The sequence below is a fragment of the Camelus dromedarius genome, chromosome 16 (genome assembly GCF_036321535.1).
Source record: "Camelus dromedarius isolate mCamDro1 chromosome 16, mCamDro1.pat, whole genome shotgun sequence".
Lineage (NCBI taxonomy): Eukaryota > Metazoa > Chordata > Mammalia > Artiodactyla > Camelidae > Camelus > Camelus dromedarius.
In genome coordinates, this window is record NC_087451.1 from 46,834,507 (window position 1) to 46,848,307 (window position 13,801).

Below are 13,801 nucleotides of genomic sequence, written 5' to 3' on the forward strand. Positions count from 1 at the left end.
AGGGTAGTTGAACATGGCCTTAGGAGTCCTGGATTCAAATCCTGACCTTGACATTTACAAATTATATAATCTGACATTTGGTCAAATTGTATAATCTCTGTATACCCTTACAAGAGACCTCAAGAAGGTTGTTAGGGGCTTAATTGGGATTGAAATAGTGTATGTAAAGTGTTTAGCACAGTGACTGTTGCTTAGAAAGCATTCATACATGTTTCTGCTGTATTCTTAGTGGTACTGCTGAAAGGAACTGATAGATACACGTCTTTCCCAGGTGGAAGCAGGGAATATCTTTGGGAGAGGGATGGCAGTAGCAAAAGCACAGAAGAAGGGAGAAAAGAGGCCTGTGTTACTTATTATTCTTAGTCCATGCTGGGTCAAGGGGGAGGTGTGTTATGAGGGGGAAGAGTAGCAAAGGGAAGGGGGAAAGCAGAGATTAATGTGGTTTGGAACTAGAAGCTGTGTTGCAATTGAGTGTTTTCTAAGGTACAAACCATTTGAATCTATGGGATTTCGAACAGTATTAGCAGAGAGCAACTATATAAAAATGACCCAGGAGAGGCTTTCAAAACAAGAATTACTTTTTTCAGTAGGAGCTGTCTGAGTAGAAAGCAAGTTTCATTTCTCTTTCTATTAAACTGACATTCTAGAGATATCAATGTCTCTAGGAAAGCTTTCATCTTCCCCAGGGCTGCCCTGTAGCTGCCCTGCATCTGATAGCCTATATCCTTGTGGTTTCCTTTTTTGCTGTCTAAAAAAAAAAAACAAACAAACAAACAAAAAAAAAACCTTAATACTGGAAGTACTTTGAACTTAGTAGTCAGAACAGGGTTGTTTAATTAAAAACTAGAAATAGTACCGTTATAACTGGGATGACTCATCTGGGACTTTATTTTAAATATATAATAGGTAAGAGGAAGGTTCATAAACTCAGTGTAGACCAAAGTACAGAACCAACTGCACTCTTTTCCCCCTGGCAGATCAGACTCAAATTCATTAAAGATGGCACGGAAGACCAGCAGCCTGATGCAGACGTGCAGGCTTCTTCTCTTAGTGATTTTATTTCTGCCATGCGAGATGACAAGTAAGTTAACATTCTTTCTGGTCTCTTTTTAAATAAGGAAAATTTCAGGTTAAAAAATGATCAGTGGGCATTGGGAAAACACAAAATTCAAACTGGAATGACTACACAGTTGGTATGGCTCAGAGTACAGAAGATAAAATAATTAGAATCAGGAATGCAAGACCAAACTTGTCCACAATCCTATCATCTAATCAGAAATGTTTTCAAATCAGCTTTTGCCCAGAGACATTTTCAATTTTGATATTTTTACAGGAATTGTTAGAGATGTAATTTACATTGCGCCTGTTCACCTAGTATTATGTCTTAAATGTTTTTCCATTTTGCAATAGTCCTTTCTTTCTCCTTTGCACTTCCCCACTCCCACCCCCTTAGTATGCTATTTCTAATCCCTTGAAGTAAACAGTTTAGGTCTGGTAAGTATTCCTCCACCTATTTCTCTATTTTTATCAATCCTATTCAATATATAGATACGATTTTTCCCAAGACTTTTCCATATGTATGTGTGTATGCATGTGTGTGTGTATAAGTGGGGTAATTCCATACATAATGTTTTTTAACCCAGTGGTTCTCAAACTTCATTGCACATTAGAATAGCCTGGGGGTTTTAAAAAACCTAATCAATGCCCAGGTTATACTAATATTAATTAATCAGAATGTCTGGGGGTGGGAGCCAGGCATTAGTACGTTTTTGAACATTCCCCAGGTGATTTCAACGTGCGGGAAAACTTGGTCATCGTCATTTTAACCTTCTCCTTTTTAAAATTAATAACACATTCTAGATCCTTTTCCTTATAAAATCATATAGACCGAAATGACTATTTTTAATCGTTGCAGAGTATTTCATTGTACTGATTTAATATAATCTATTTAACCAAGTCTCTAATTATGGCCATTTAGATTGTTCACTCTATATTAATAGTTTCTTCCTGCACTCCCAGGTTCTGTTTTAACTGTGAATGGTAAAACTGAAAGCTATACGCTGGACACTGAGCCTGGACTCCAAGAGTCTCTGAGATGCGCTGTTCAAAACCATACCAGAGAGGAAGAACTTCTCTGGTACCGAGAAGACAGGAAAGTGGATTTGAAATCTGGAAACAAAATCAACTCCAGCTCTGTCTGTGTCTCTTCCATCAGTGAGGATGACAATGGCATCACCTTCACCTGCAAACTGCAAAGAAATCAGTCAGTGTCCGTCTCAGTGGTGCTGCACGTCACCTGTGAGTGAGGGGAAAGAAACCGCTAGTCGGTCTGTGTTGTCTGTACGACATGAAGTGGTAGATGAACTCTGGGTCTGAAGAGTATGTGCATCTTAACATTTGCTTGATGCTGCCAAATTGCCCTGTGTATGCTCCTAACAATGCATAGGGGGCCTACTTCACCTATTTCCCCACACCCTCGTGAGCCCAAGCATCCTCAGACTCTGAGAATCTGCCAGCCTGATTTGAAATTTTATTCTCATTTTCTAAATTAAGAACGAGGGTGTTCACCTTTTCATATACGCATTGGCTTTTCATGTTTCTTTCCTGTGAAATGCCTGCTCATGTCCTTTACTCAAGTTTTCTACAGGTTATTTGCCTTTGTTCTTATTGACTTATATAAAGGCTTTGTGTAGGAAGGAAATTAGCCTTTTGTCATTTTGAATTGTAACTACTTCTTTTATTTATTTTTGACATTTTCAAATAGTTCTTTTTTTGCCATATTTGAAATTTTAAATGTTTATGTATTTTAAATTATGAAACTTTTCTTTTGTGGTTTCTAGCTTTTGTGTTCTATTTAGAAAGATATTCATTGGGAATCTTTTAATGTCACTTTAAAACCCTCAAAGGTGAAGCTCTTTCATGGTTGGGTTCCAGGTATTGGTAACCCATTGGTGGCACTATCTGGAGTTAGTGGTCCTTTGAATGATTCTACGGAGGCGATCATGTTGGTGGTTTGGGTGGAAAGCTGGTTCTACATGAGGGAGGTGTGGATGGTGTGGTGAGGGGTGATGTGAGAGAAGGTAATAATATGGTGTGGTCTGGTAGAAAGAGCTCTGGACTTGAAACCTAGTAGTAAAAAGTCAAAGCCATTTGACCCTATGAGTTCAGCAAACTTTTCTGTGAAAAATTGATGCCATTGCTCCTGAGATAAAAAGGTGGAGAAAATGTCAAGGAATCCATTTCTGGAATCTGCTAGCTTGAGTCTCCAGAGTAAATCATTTGCATGTTCCTGGGAAAAGGAAATTTGTTTTTTATTTTCTATGAACTGATAAAATGTGATTTTTAGCAAGCTACCTCTTTACTTAGTTAGAATCCAAGACTGTCAGGCGACCTTGGAGGTCTTGTAAGCCCTATAAAATGACAGATGAGGAAACTTGAGGCCAAGAATGAGGGCCTGAATTATCACAGCCTGAGCTGCGAACAGAACACAAATCCCCAAGCTCCTAATCTAGTACTATTCCCATTACACCTTCTTAAGAGAGACATGGCAGAAAGGCCAATAAAATGATTCAACAGCTCAAAGAAATGATTTTCATTTTCCAGCCTGAATACACATTTAAAATTATCTTTATTATAACCTCCTAAATATTATTGTTGCATGTGTATATAAAAAACCAATTGGTCAGTGATTCATAGTGACAATAACTGACACAAACTCATCAACCAATAAATCAAAATGAGGTCATAAAGTGACAAGAATATCATGTACAATCCTGAGGAAGTATTACAGATTATTGTTACAAATGGCGCATGGAGAACTAAATGGAAGTTGATAGTACACTGTTTGGAGGAGGGTGGGCTGGAACTTCCTTCATACATTGTTGCTGAAAGTATAAATTGGGCCTCTTTTGCAATATCTATCAAAATTTAAAGTGCACCTACCTGACCGAGGGTTTCTACTTTGAGATGTTAACCTTGGAAAAATACATGCACATATGCATAAAAAGACATATACAAGGAAGTTTATTGAAGCATTGTTTAGCGTTTTAAAAATAAAAATAACCTGATGCCCATCAAAATAAAATGATTAAAGAGTCATATATTACATTATAGCACTTGAAAAGCAATGAGCTAGATCTCTGTGATTCAGTGTGAATATATTTCAAAAGCATACAAGTTATTGAGAGAATGAAATCTCTTATGTAAACCCTCCTCATCCTCCTAAAACAATACAATGTATTTCCTATGGGTACATCATACGTATAAAACCTATTTTTAAAAAACTACAAGTATTACATCAAATTCATAGCAATAGGTATCTGTGAGAAGTTAGGAAGTGACAAGGATGGAGTCAAGGAGTTCCTTATCTTTACCTGAAATATATTAATTTTTTAAAAAGGAAATACTCATGTATAACTGATATGCTTTAAAGTTAATCTTAAATAGTTAAAAAAAAAAAAAAAGGAACAACTAATAAGACCCGTCCATAAGTGGAACTGGTATATTTTGGCAATTATATTTTCTACTCTCACAGCTTCCTTCATATCTGAATACCATATTACATCCGTGTTGGATGTGGATATAAAATTCAAGAACATTCCAAAGAGCAACAAAATGTCATTCTTCTGAGAGAGTTATTAATAGCATAGCCTACTCAGGGTCTAATTATTCAGTGTGCAGATTACACAAGCTCCTTTTTTCCTCCTCCTCTGCCTCTATCTCATTCCTGCTGCCCACTTTTCATGCATTTTATTACTCTTCTGTACCTTAGCCAAAAAAAAAAAAAAGAAAGAAAAGAAATGTAAGGAGCATGGAGAAGAGGGGAGAGTCAGCTCAGCCATTTCTCCCCTTAGATGTTGGAAAGCCCTGGTGGGAGTGAGGGTTGGATTTATTTGGTGAAGATAAATGTGTTTGACTATCTGTGGGTCTACATTTGTCCTTATCATGGAGGGAGTAAGGAGTTGCTTACACAGAGGGATGAGAGGGACTCAAGGTCACGCTCACCTTCCATAGGTGCCAGAGTTACCACGATTGGAGCACCTTCTGGGGGGAGGACATTGTTTCTAGAGGAGCACTGAGGAGATGCAAATATGCATTGTTAAAAATGTGCCCAGGGCAAGAGTGGTTAGACAAAACACAAAAATGGAGTGTGTGAGGAGCCCTCAACACCACCGCCTCAAATGACCACTACAAAAATAATGGTACTAGCACTGTAGTAAATTCTTTACAGGCATTAATTCATTTAATCTTCACAGCAACTCATGAGGTAGGTGTTATCCCACTTTTTAAATAAGGGAACTGAGCAGTTACTTAGCAGCTAAGTAACTTTCTCAAAGTCACAGGAAGTGATGTAGATGGAATTAGGGCTCACAGCATTGCCTTTTTTCTTAATACTATATGGTTTTATCCAACATTAGCACAGACTGATACATAGCATACAGTAGGTACTCAATAAATTTTTGTCAAATGAGTGAATGACTTATGAGATAGACTGAAGGAAGATCTTGAACATTGACAGTAAACTACTGCTTATCTTCTAATTTAACCTAAATGCTTGAGTCTTGCAGTTCCTCCTCTCCTAAGCGGAGATGACTTCCAAACAGCTGAGGAAGGCAGTAACGTGAAGTTGGTTTGCAATGTGAAATCCAACCCCCAGGCTCAAATGATGTGGTACAAGAACAGCAGCATCTTGAATTTAGAGAAAGACCATCACCAAATCCAACAGACAAGTGAGTATCTTCAACTGTCAATCACCAAAATCCAGAAATCTGACAATGGAACCTACACCTGTATTGCAAATTCATCTGTGGTAATGAAGACCAAGGACTTTCACCTTATTGTCAAAGGTAACTCTTTTATTTATTTATTTATTTATTTATTTATTTATTTATTTATTTATTTATTTATTTATTTAAATATAGTTGATTTACAACATATTAGTTTCAGGTGTACAGCATAGTGATTCAATGTTTTTATAGATTATACTCCCTGTAACATAATCCAAAATAATGGCTATATTTCCTTATGCTATAATATCCTTGTTGCTTCTATTTTATACATAGCAGTTTGTATCTCATAATCCTATACCCCTATCTTCTCCCACCCCATCCCCTCTCCCCACTGGTACCTACTAGTTTGTTTTCTATATCTGTGAGTCTGGTTCTGTTTTGTTATATATATATATACACACACACACATACACACACACACACATATATATATATATATATATATATATATACACACACACATTTATTTTTTATTCCACATATAAGTGATAATATATAGTATTTGTCTTTCTCTGTCAAATGGACAGAGGGCATAATACTCTGCAGGTTCATACACAAAGGTAACTCTCTTTTTAAGTAATACCTAGCATAGTGCAAAACTCAGATAGATGCTCAGTAAATATTTTTCATGACAACAAATGATGATGACAATTATGATTAGTAGCTAGGGTTTTTTGTTTGTTTGTTTGAGAATTATCTCCATCCAAGGAGGTCTCCACTAAGAATTCTGGTCCTTTTTAGGGGAATTATACCCATTCCATACAGGATACTTCTTTTTGAGCAAAGCTCCTTTTCTAGAAACAAGTAGTAGGAGACAGTTCTGTTTGGCTTTTATGGAAGAGTATCTCCATGAATTCTCTTAGGTAACAAGGTTTGTAGGAACTAGACTTTTGAGTTAACAGCCTAATGACAAACAGAAGAGAAGTCATAAACACAAAGAAAAAAGATACTGACTAGATAAGAAAATGAATCTATAAAATCACTCCTAACTCTGAAATTGTAAACTTTAGGCTAATCAGAAGAAGGAGTGGAGGAAAATGGGGGGGAAAGTCCCTTCTCTTGGCTTCATGCTTCCTCTACCTAGGTTTGTGACCTCTGCAATAAGAAGGAACAAATGAAGTTTGAACAATTGTTTTTCCCTCCTTATATTTCTCATTTATACAGAATGAGAAAGGCGAGATACCTGGTGTGGCAGATGCAGAAAATGCTCATGTACACATTTCCTGGTCTGAGGCCAGTATGCTAGGAGCAGCCAAACAAGCTGAAGCTCCTGTATTTTGTTAAAACATCATTCACTTTGTCATTTGCCTCCCTGTGCACACTCATTGTCTTTCTTGCCAGACCCCAGGAAGCCAACTGAACCCCTGCCAGAAGTGTTGGAGGTGTGACCATAGGGCTTTTTATTGGGGTACCAACAGAGCGGCTGGTGGGAAGGAAGAGCCGCTGCCGACTGAATGCCCATCACTGTGATTAATGGCGTGTTCAGTAATTTATCCTGCAGAGCAGTGACAGTATACCCAGGGGCTACTTGCTTTAAAAACCAAACCCACAAATTCTTGGTTAAGAAGGAGTCATAATTGCTCTATGTCACATTAAAAACATACAGCTTGGGTGGCAAACAGGATGCCAGCTTGGCAAATTAGCTTTTAGGCGGGCAGAATCCTGTTTTGGGTGCTCTTCCAAACCAAATGATTTTTCTTATTTCTTTTTGCTTTATTGCTTCCCTGGCTGTTGGCTGCCTTAAGAGCATAAGCACTCTGCTGCTGGTGCTCAGGCTAAATGTCAGGTTTGCCATTAGCTCTCCCAGCTTCACAGCTCAGTGGGGTAGTTTCTAAATGAGGCCACACAAAGTGGAAAATGACATCACAGAGCTTTTCTTGAGCACAAGATTTTAGCCACATGTTGGGATTATTTTACCATAATGAACATGGGCGGTGGCAGGGGGCGAGGATACCAGGTCTGGTTACAAATAAGAGAGTAAATGGGAGAGATGCGGTTACACTTGCCAAACTCACTTTCAACAGAAACTAGGAATCTAAAGTGAGCCAATAGCTCAAGCATTTTATTTCAGTTTGTTTATGGAATGAAAACTGTCACGTGTGGCTTCATGTCATTTAGCTTGGTAAAAATATTCTGATCTGTAACTGAATTCTGATTTTTTATCCTAATTGGCCCACCTTTGCCTCCCCTCATTTTCATATCTTTCCTTGGCACTGAAAGTAGAAGGGGTTTCCAGTAAGAAGCCCTTGGGTGCCTCCCAGGGCTGGCTATTACAGAGTCAGGGCTCACAAGAAGTCACACTGAGCAGAGTTTCTCCAGAGGTTTGGTGCAACCCACACCCTCATAAGAATAATTTTTAGCAACAGCCAAAAGAGAGCAAGAGTAAAGGATGCTTAATCTACTTACTCCCTAAAATTATCCTGAGCAGGAACTAGACACATAATGGAGAAGAAAACAGTTAAAACAGTGAAACACTTAAAACAGTGAAACACTTAAAACAGTTAAAACAGTTGAAAGATAAGTGTTAGTGTGTCATACAATTACGGAGGGGTAAATCCTATTTCATAATCTTGAGGCACATAGGGCTTCAAGATTAAATCTAAAGATTCAAGATTAATCTAAAGTTTTCTCTTCCCCTTCTCCCTTCCTTTCACCCCTTATATACTATCTCATGACTCTTTGTCCTTTATAATACTATCTCAATCTGCAGTTTCTGTTTTTTTAAATGTCTGTCTCTCCCACTAGAATTTGAGCTCCACAAAGGCAGGAGGCTTCCATGCCTGTCCTATTTTTTGCAGGGCTGAGGACAGCGCCTAACAAACAGTAGTCATTTAGCAAAAATTTGTTGATTGCACTCAATCCACAAACTCACTTGTACAATAAAAAATACACGGTTTCCTATAAATTCCAAAAATTTTACCTTAGCCAAGATTGGAGCCCCTTCCCCTCCTAGGGTGGCACCAGAATCCAGGGGCTTAGACAGAGTCATTTAAATACCCTTGTTGATCTCAACCACTCTTACTTTTGAAAGGTTCATCCCATATCATGTCAAACATTAAAATGAAGCACATGAAGTATACCTTTTTGCTGAGAAAATTTTGAAAGGATATGTATAACTTGCATACATTTTGAATTTTATTATAAATAAGTTATTAGTTTGGCTCTTGAGGTTTAAACATCATTATTATTATTAACAGTGGGGCTATAGTTGACACAAAGTTACATTTTATAGATGCTTAAACATTTATTAATTTTGATTAATTTTGCCACTTTACTTTTGTATTTTGGAGCAAATGCTTTCTTTCCAGGTCTCTTGGAAATATTTTCATAGGCTCTTGGAAAGCTTATAAGCACAGGCACTGTGCCTGGAGTGCCTGGTGAACAAAATAGCTCTGAGCTTACCTGGTGTTCGGAAAATAAAGGAATAGGCTTTCATTTCTAGGCTATCATGGTTGGTGCTGCTGTCTGCTGAGCCCAAGTTAGCTGTACGCTCTCTGTTCTTCCATACCATTTACAGACGAATGAAAATCTTTGCCAAAGTTGGGAAGACTGATACTTCAAATTCTACTTCCCCAGAGGCACCAGGCAGCCACCCTATGTAACGTCTTCTCACCTGCTTGGGGCACTATCACAGTACAGCTACGAGGGTCCCACTGCTCCTGGGACCCACAGACCCCTCTCTCCTTAGTCTAGCAGGTTCCTCACCTTTTCTCTTCATGCTCTTAAAACCTTCCTTCCCCTCTTTCCCCCTCAGGGATACCTCCCAATATCTTTTGGGCTTTTCAAAAGACAGGAAAAAACATTGCTTTCACTACTTGTGCTTTATATGACGAAAATTATGAAAGAAGAAAGCACAAGATGATATGACTACCTGCTTTGGGGAGTTATTCACATTACAATAAACTATCCTTCCAAAAAGGAATGGATTCAAAACCTGTCTCTGCTCGTCACTAGCTCTGTAACTTTGGATGAGTAAACTAACCTCTCAAATTTCCTGGTTCCTCACCTGTAAAAGAGGACAACAATACCTTTCAGGATTGTTTGGAGGCTTTAATTAAGAGGATGAAAAAAATGTTAAGTGCAAGGCACCCTGGCTGGAATACATTAGAAGTACATAAATTAGAAGCATATAAATGTTAGTTTCTCATTTTCTGTGTTTGCCATTTCCAACAGATAGAACTTCCACTGTGCCAATAGAACCCATTATTGCTGCATGTGTTGTGGTCTTTCTGACCTTGTGCTTCGGACTGGTTGCTAGAAGACACAGAATAATGAAGGTATCTAAGTATTCTAAGCTAAAAATTCATCTAAATAAAGGCAGAGAACCGGTTATAGAAGTGACTATAGCGTTAGGACCCATACTTGGACAACTTGGTCTCCCTACCATGAGATCTAAAGTGAAAGTCGCTCAAGGGAGTAAAAATTGTACATATATTGAGTGCAGCTTTACAAAGAATAGACAAAGTGCATTTGGATAAGACCTGAATGAAAATAGCTGTGGTGTTAGAAGTAGGGGCTGATTTTTCTTCCTTCTAAAATTCTCTTTATTGTTGCTATGGTGCCTTTGGTACAATAAATAAATATGAAGAGGCACATCTGCTCTGGATTCAGAGATCTGCATGAAAAAGATGGCACCTTGCAGTACAGCCATATGCCTTGCTGCGGTGGGCCGGTGTCTGAATGGCTGAATGGTCATCCTTGTTGGTTAGCATGATGCAGAGCAGCTGCATGCACAGGTTAATGCTATGCATCTGACTATATGAAAGGGAGGTAAATGTGGCAGAAAGCCTCTAAGTCTCTTCTCGGTCCAGCAAGAGGCACTGTCCTTGAAACACATGGTAATTGGGTGTTATTCAGGGGAAAAATGTCTCCCAAGAAGAAATCCACCCCCCTACCAATTCCAATCCAAAGCAAATTTTTCCTACAAAAAAAGAAATACTCGGTGGTAGGGAGGGTATAGCTCAAGTGGTAGAGTGCATGCTGAGCAAGCATGAGGTCCTGGGTTCAATCCCCAGTACCTCGATTCAAAAACTAACTAAATAAACATAATTACCTACCCCTACAAAAAAAGAAAAAGAAAGAAAGAAAAAGAAATACTCAACTACCTAAGAATCCTAGAAACATTTTGATGTAAGAATTACATCTCTAGAGCAAATAAAAATGATTAATGTGGTTAAAGAGGTAACACCTAGACCAGTGCAGAGATGGCTGTAATCTTCTACTTAAGATGAACAGACATTTGGATTTCCTGTCCTTAGAGCCACCTTGATGCATTCAAAATGTTTATCCATGGGCCTTAGCAAAACAGGCAAAATCATTGCCCTTGTCGTGTTTGCTTTCAGCTCTGCATAAAGAATGATGATCCTCAAAGTGAAACAGCTCTGTAAGTACTCTGGGCTGGGGCCAATGATTTTCCATGAGCAGTTGGGTAGCAGTGGTTTATCATAAAGCCCATCCTGGGCAAACTCCTGAGATGGGAGGTGCTAGAAGGTGAAGTGGTTCACAGGGGAGTGGAGGGTGGAGGAGAATCTTCCTCCACTTTAAAGGAAGACAGGTGAGGCTAGGTTGGAAGGTCGCCTAGAACTGAGAATACCTGAGAATAAGCTACCTCAATTTTGGGCGAATGCTTGTGCAACTGCATTTTATTGCCATATAATGTAAATGTCTGAGAGGGCTTACCCTGGGGGGAAGCCACTGCTGTATTCTCCTTCACAACCAGGTCAGAAGCCACATTCCTCATCCTAAATACTGCCTTCTCTTTGGAGCTTCCCTTAGTCTGTTGGCTCTAGTGTACATGAAGTGGGCAGTGGGTACAAAACACAGAGGCATTCTTTCCAAGAGTATGAATTTTGTTTTGTAGTTTTGTCTTAGTGCTGTGATCATTATAATTAATTTCTCGATTCATTTCAGATGAGAAAGCTGAGATGCCATCTAATACAGCAAGAGTTTTGCATCAGGACTTCCTTGATTTATGTAGTCCCATCTGTATTTATTGCTATTATTAAATTCATTCCTGTCAGATTGTCAGAGGTTATGAAGAAGTGTTTCATTAAGCATTTAGCAGTAGTTGTTATGACTAATTTGATATACTTGCAGAACATTTTCAGGGAGAAAACTGTTAAGCATGAAAAGTAAGATTTTGTTAAGTCTTCTCCTTGAAGGATATGTTAATTAATTGAGATTTGTTCTGAAAAGGTTAGTACCTATTTACATTTAGTATGTATTTTCCTAGGTAGAAGACTAACAGACATTTGGGTTTCATAAATCAGCACAGTACTAAAAAAAGAAAAAAATTAAGGGTTGGGGGCAACATAGAATGATCAATTTTTTTAAGTTGTCAAGGAAGCACATAAATAACATCAATTATCATCTACCTTCACTGTCATTTCATAAAAGAAAAGTTTTAGGACTAAAAAAGGATATAATCTCAGAATATAAGATACTCCTTTAAATGGAAAAAATGTAGTGTTATTAAAAAAAATCAACATATGTCCTTCTTTATCCCATCTCATCATGGTTGACACAATAAAAAACTTTGTGAGATTTATGTAGTGATGAAGATGAAACAACAGGGGACAGGGGCTGGCCAGCATGTTGGTTTCCAGGTATCCTTTGCCCTTTTTGCATAGCCATTTGCAAAGATGCAGTTGTATTATGAATCAGCCTGTATTCTTTTCATATACCTCAATTTAGAATTGCAGCTCTCATAATTTATCACTGACTTTCCCCAATTCCATTCCTTCTTCATTTTTTTCCGTAAGAATTTCTGTTTCACTTTCCCACACAACTGGGGTAGGTTATTGGGAGAGGCAGCACTGGCTAGAAGCAGCTTTGATGCTCTGCTGTGCCCTCACTCTGTCTTATGAAAAAAAAATTTGTTTTTGCTCTAATATTGCAGTAGCTAAATGTGCCACAGAGAGAAAGAGATCTGCTGTCAGACAGGTGGTGAAAAGCTGCTTATTGCCACAGAAGCAAAGAGAAGAAATGAGCAGAATGTATGAAACTTTAATAGTCTCATTTCTAAGGGGAACAGACACATCCTTCTGTTACGCTTCTCTTTGCTTCCTTGGAAACGTCAGCATGAAAAGGAGAGAAAGAGAGACCATTAAAGACTGTGGTTCACAGATTTCTCTGTCTTCTTGGGGGCTTCAGCAGGTTTTGTGGGAAGCCTTCAGATCTTGTCCCTTATTTGGGATTTCCCAAACAAGCATGTGAAAGCCCTGTGACAATGCTGTAAGGATGAGATAGGAGGATTGTGAAAATCGGAAAGTTCAGACAATTAAGTAGAAGTCTGGAGATCATATACAAAAAACAGATCTTAGGCAATAGTGTGTTGGGCTAGTTTAAAGTGGAAAAGGAAACAGAAAAGCTTACATATCTAATTGGACTTGGAATCAGGAGATCTGAGTTCCAGTCTTGGCTGTGCTACCTTGGGCAAGTCCTTTTCCCTCTCTTGGGTCTTTGGGAAATAAGAAGGTTGGATTAGGAAGATCAAGTTTAATTTTCTTTCTTCCTTCCTTTCTTCCTTCCTTTCTTTCTCTTTCTTTCTTTCCTTCCTTCCTTCCTTTCCTTCTTTCTTCCTTTCTTCCTTCCTTCCTTTCTTTCTTTTTCTTTTTTTTACACAGGGGTTCAATCCCCAGTACCACATGCATGCTAAGCATGCACTCTACCACTGGGCTATACCCTCCTCCAAGTTTAATTTTCATGTTAGCATGAAAATTCTGTGATTCTCAAAAGATTCTCACATAGTTTAGTTAAATGCTGGAAGAAGATGGCAAGAAAGACTAAAAATGTAATACCTCTGCCCACCTAGTAGAATTATGAATCAGCTTTGTACTAGGACATGTAACAACCCTTGCGAATTACAGGTCATCAGGAAGAAGTTTCTTCACCCTTATAAAACACAGTGACCTTGTACATTAGCACGGACAAGGAAGCTTAACTAGTTTTAACAGAGCATGACAATTTTATAAGTGGTCGTGGCCATTCATTTTGTTTTACAGTTTTGGAAA

At 38.4% G+C, this 13,801-nt stretch overlaps 1 protein-coding gene across 1 annotated transcript; it reads left to right on the forward strand.

Moving 5' to 3' along the window:
* Window positions 1–912: 912 nt before the first annotated feature.
* Window positions 913–11,816, forward strand: TMIGD1 (transmembrane and immunoglobulin domain containing 1). Its single transcript, XM_010978934.3, has 6 exons — window positions 913–1,081; window positions 2,020–2,298; window positions 5,568–5,846; window positions 9,963–10,066; window positions 11,132–11,172; window positions 11,700–11,816. Exons 1-6 carry the CDS (start codon window positions 1,000–1,002, stop codon window positions 11,701–11,703), a joined length of 789 nt encoding a protein of 262 aa, XP_010977236.1. The 5' UTR covers window positions 913–999; the 3' UTR covers window positions 11,704–11,816.
* Window positions 11,817–13,801: the final 1,985 nt, after the last annotated feature.

Excerpts from the sequence above, each read along its gene's own strand:
- TMIGD1 (XM_010978934.3), top strand. The coding sequence starts at position 1,000 with ATGGCACGGAAGACCAGCAGCCTGATGCAGACGTGCAGGCTTCTTCTC. Across the intron at positions 1,082-2,019 it reads TCTGCCATGCGAGATGACAA|GTTCTGTTTTAACTGTGAAT; the intron begins GTAAGTTAACAT and ends CTGCACTCCCAG. Across the intron at positions 10,067-11,131 it reads GAAGACACAGAATAATGAAG|CTCTGCATAAAGAATGATGA; the intron begins GTATCTAAGTAT and ends GTTTGCTTTCAG.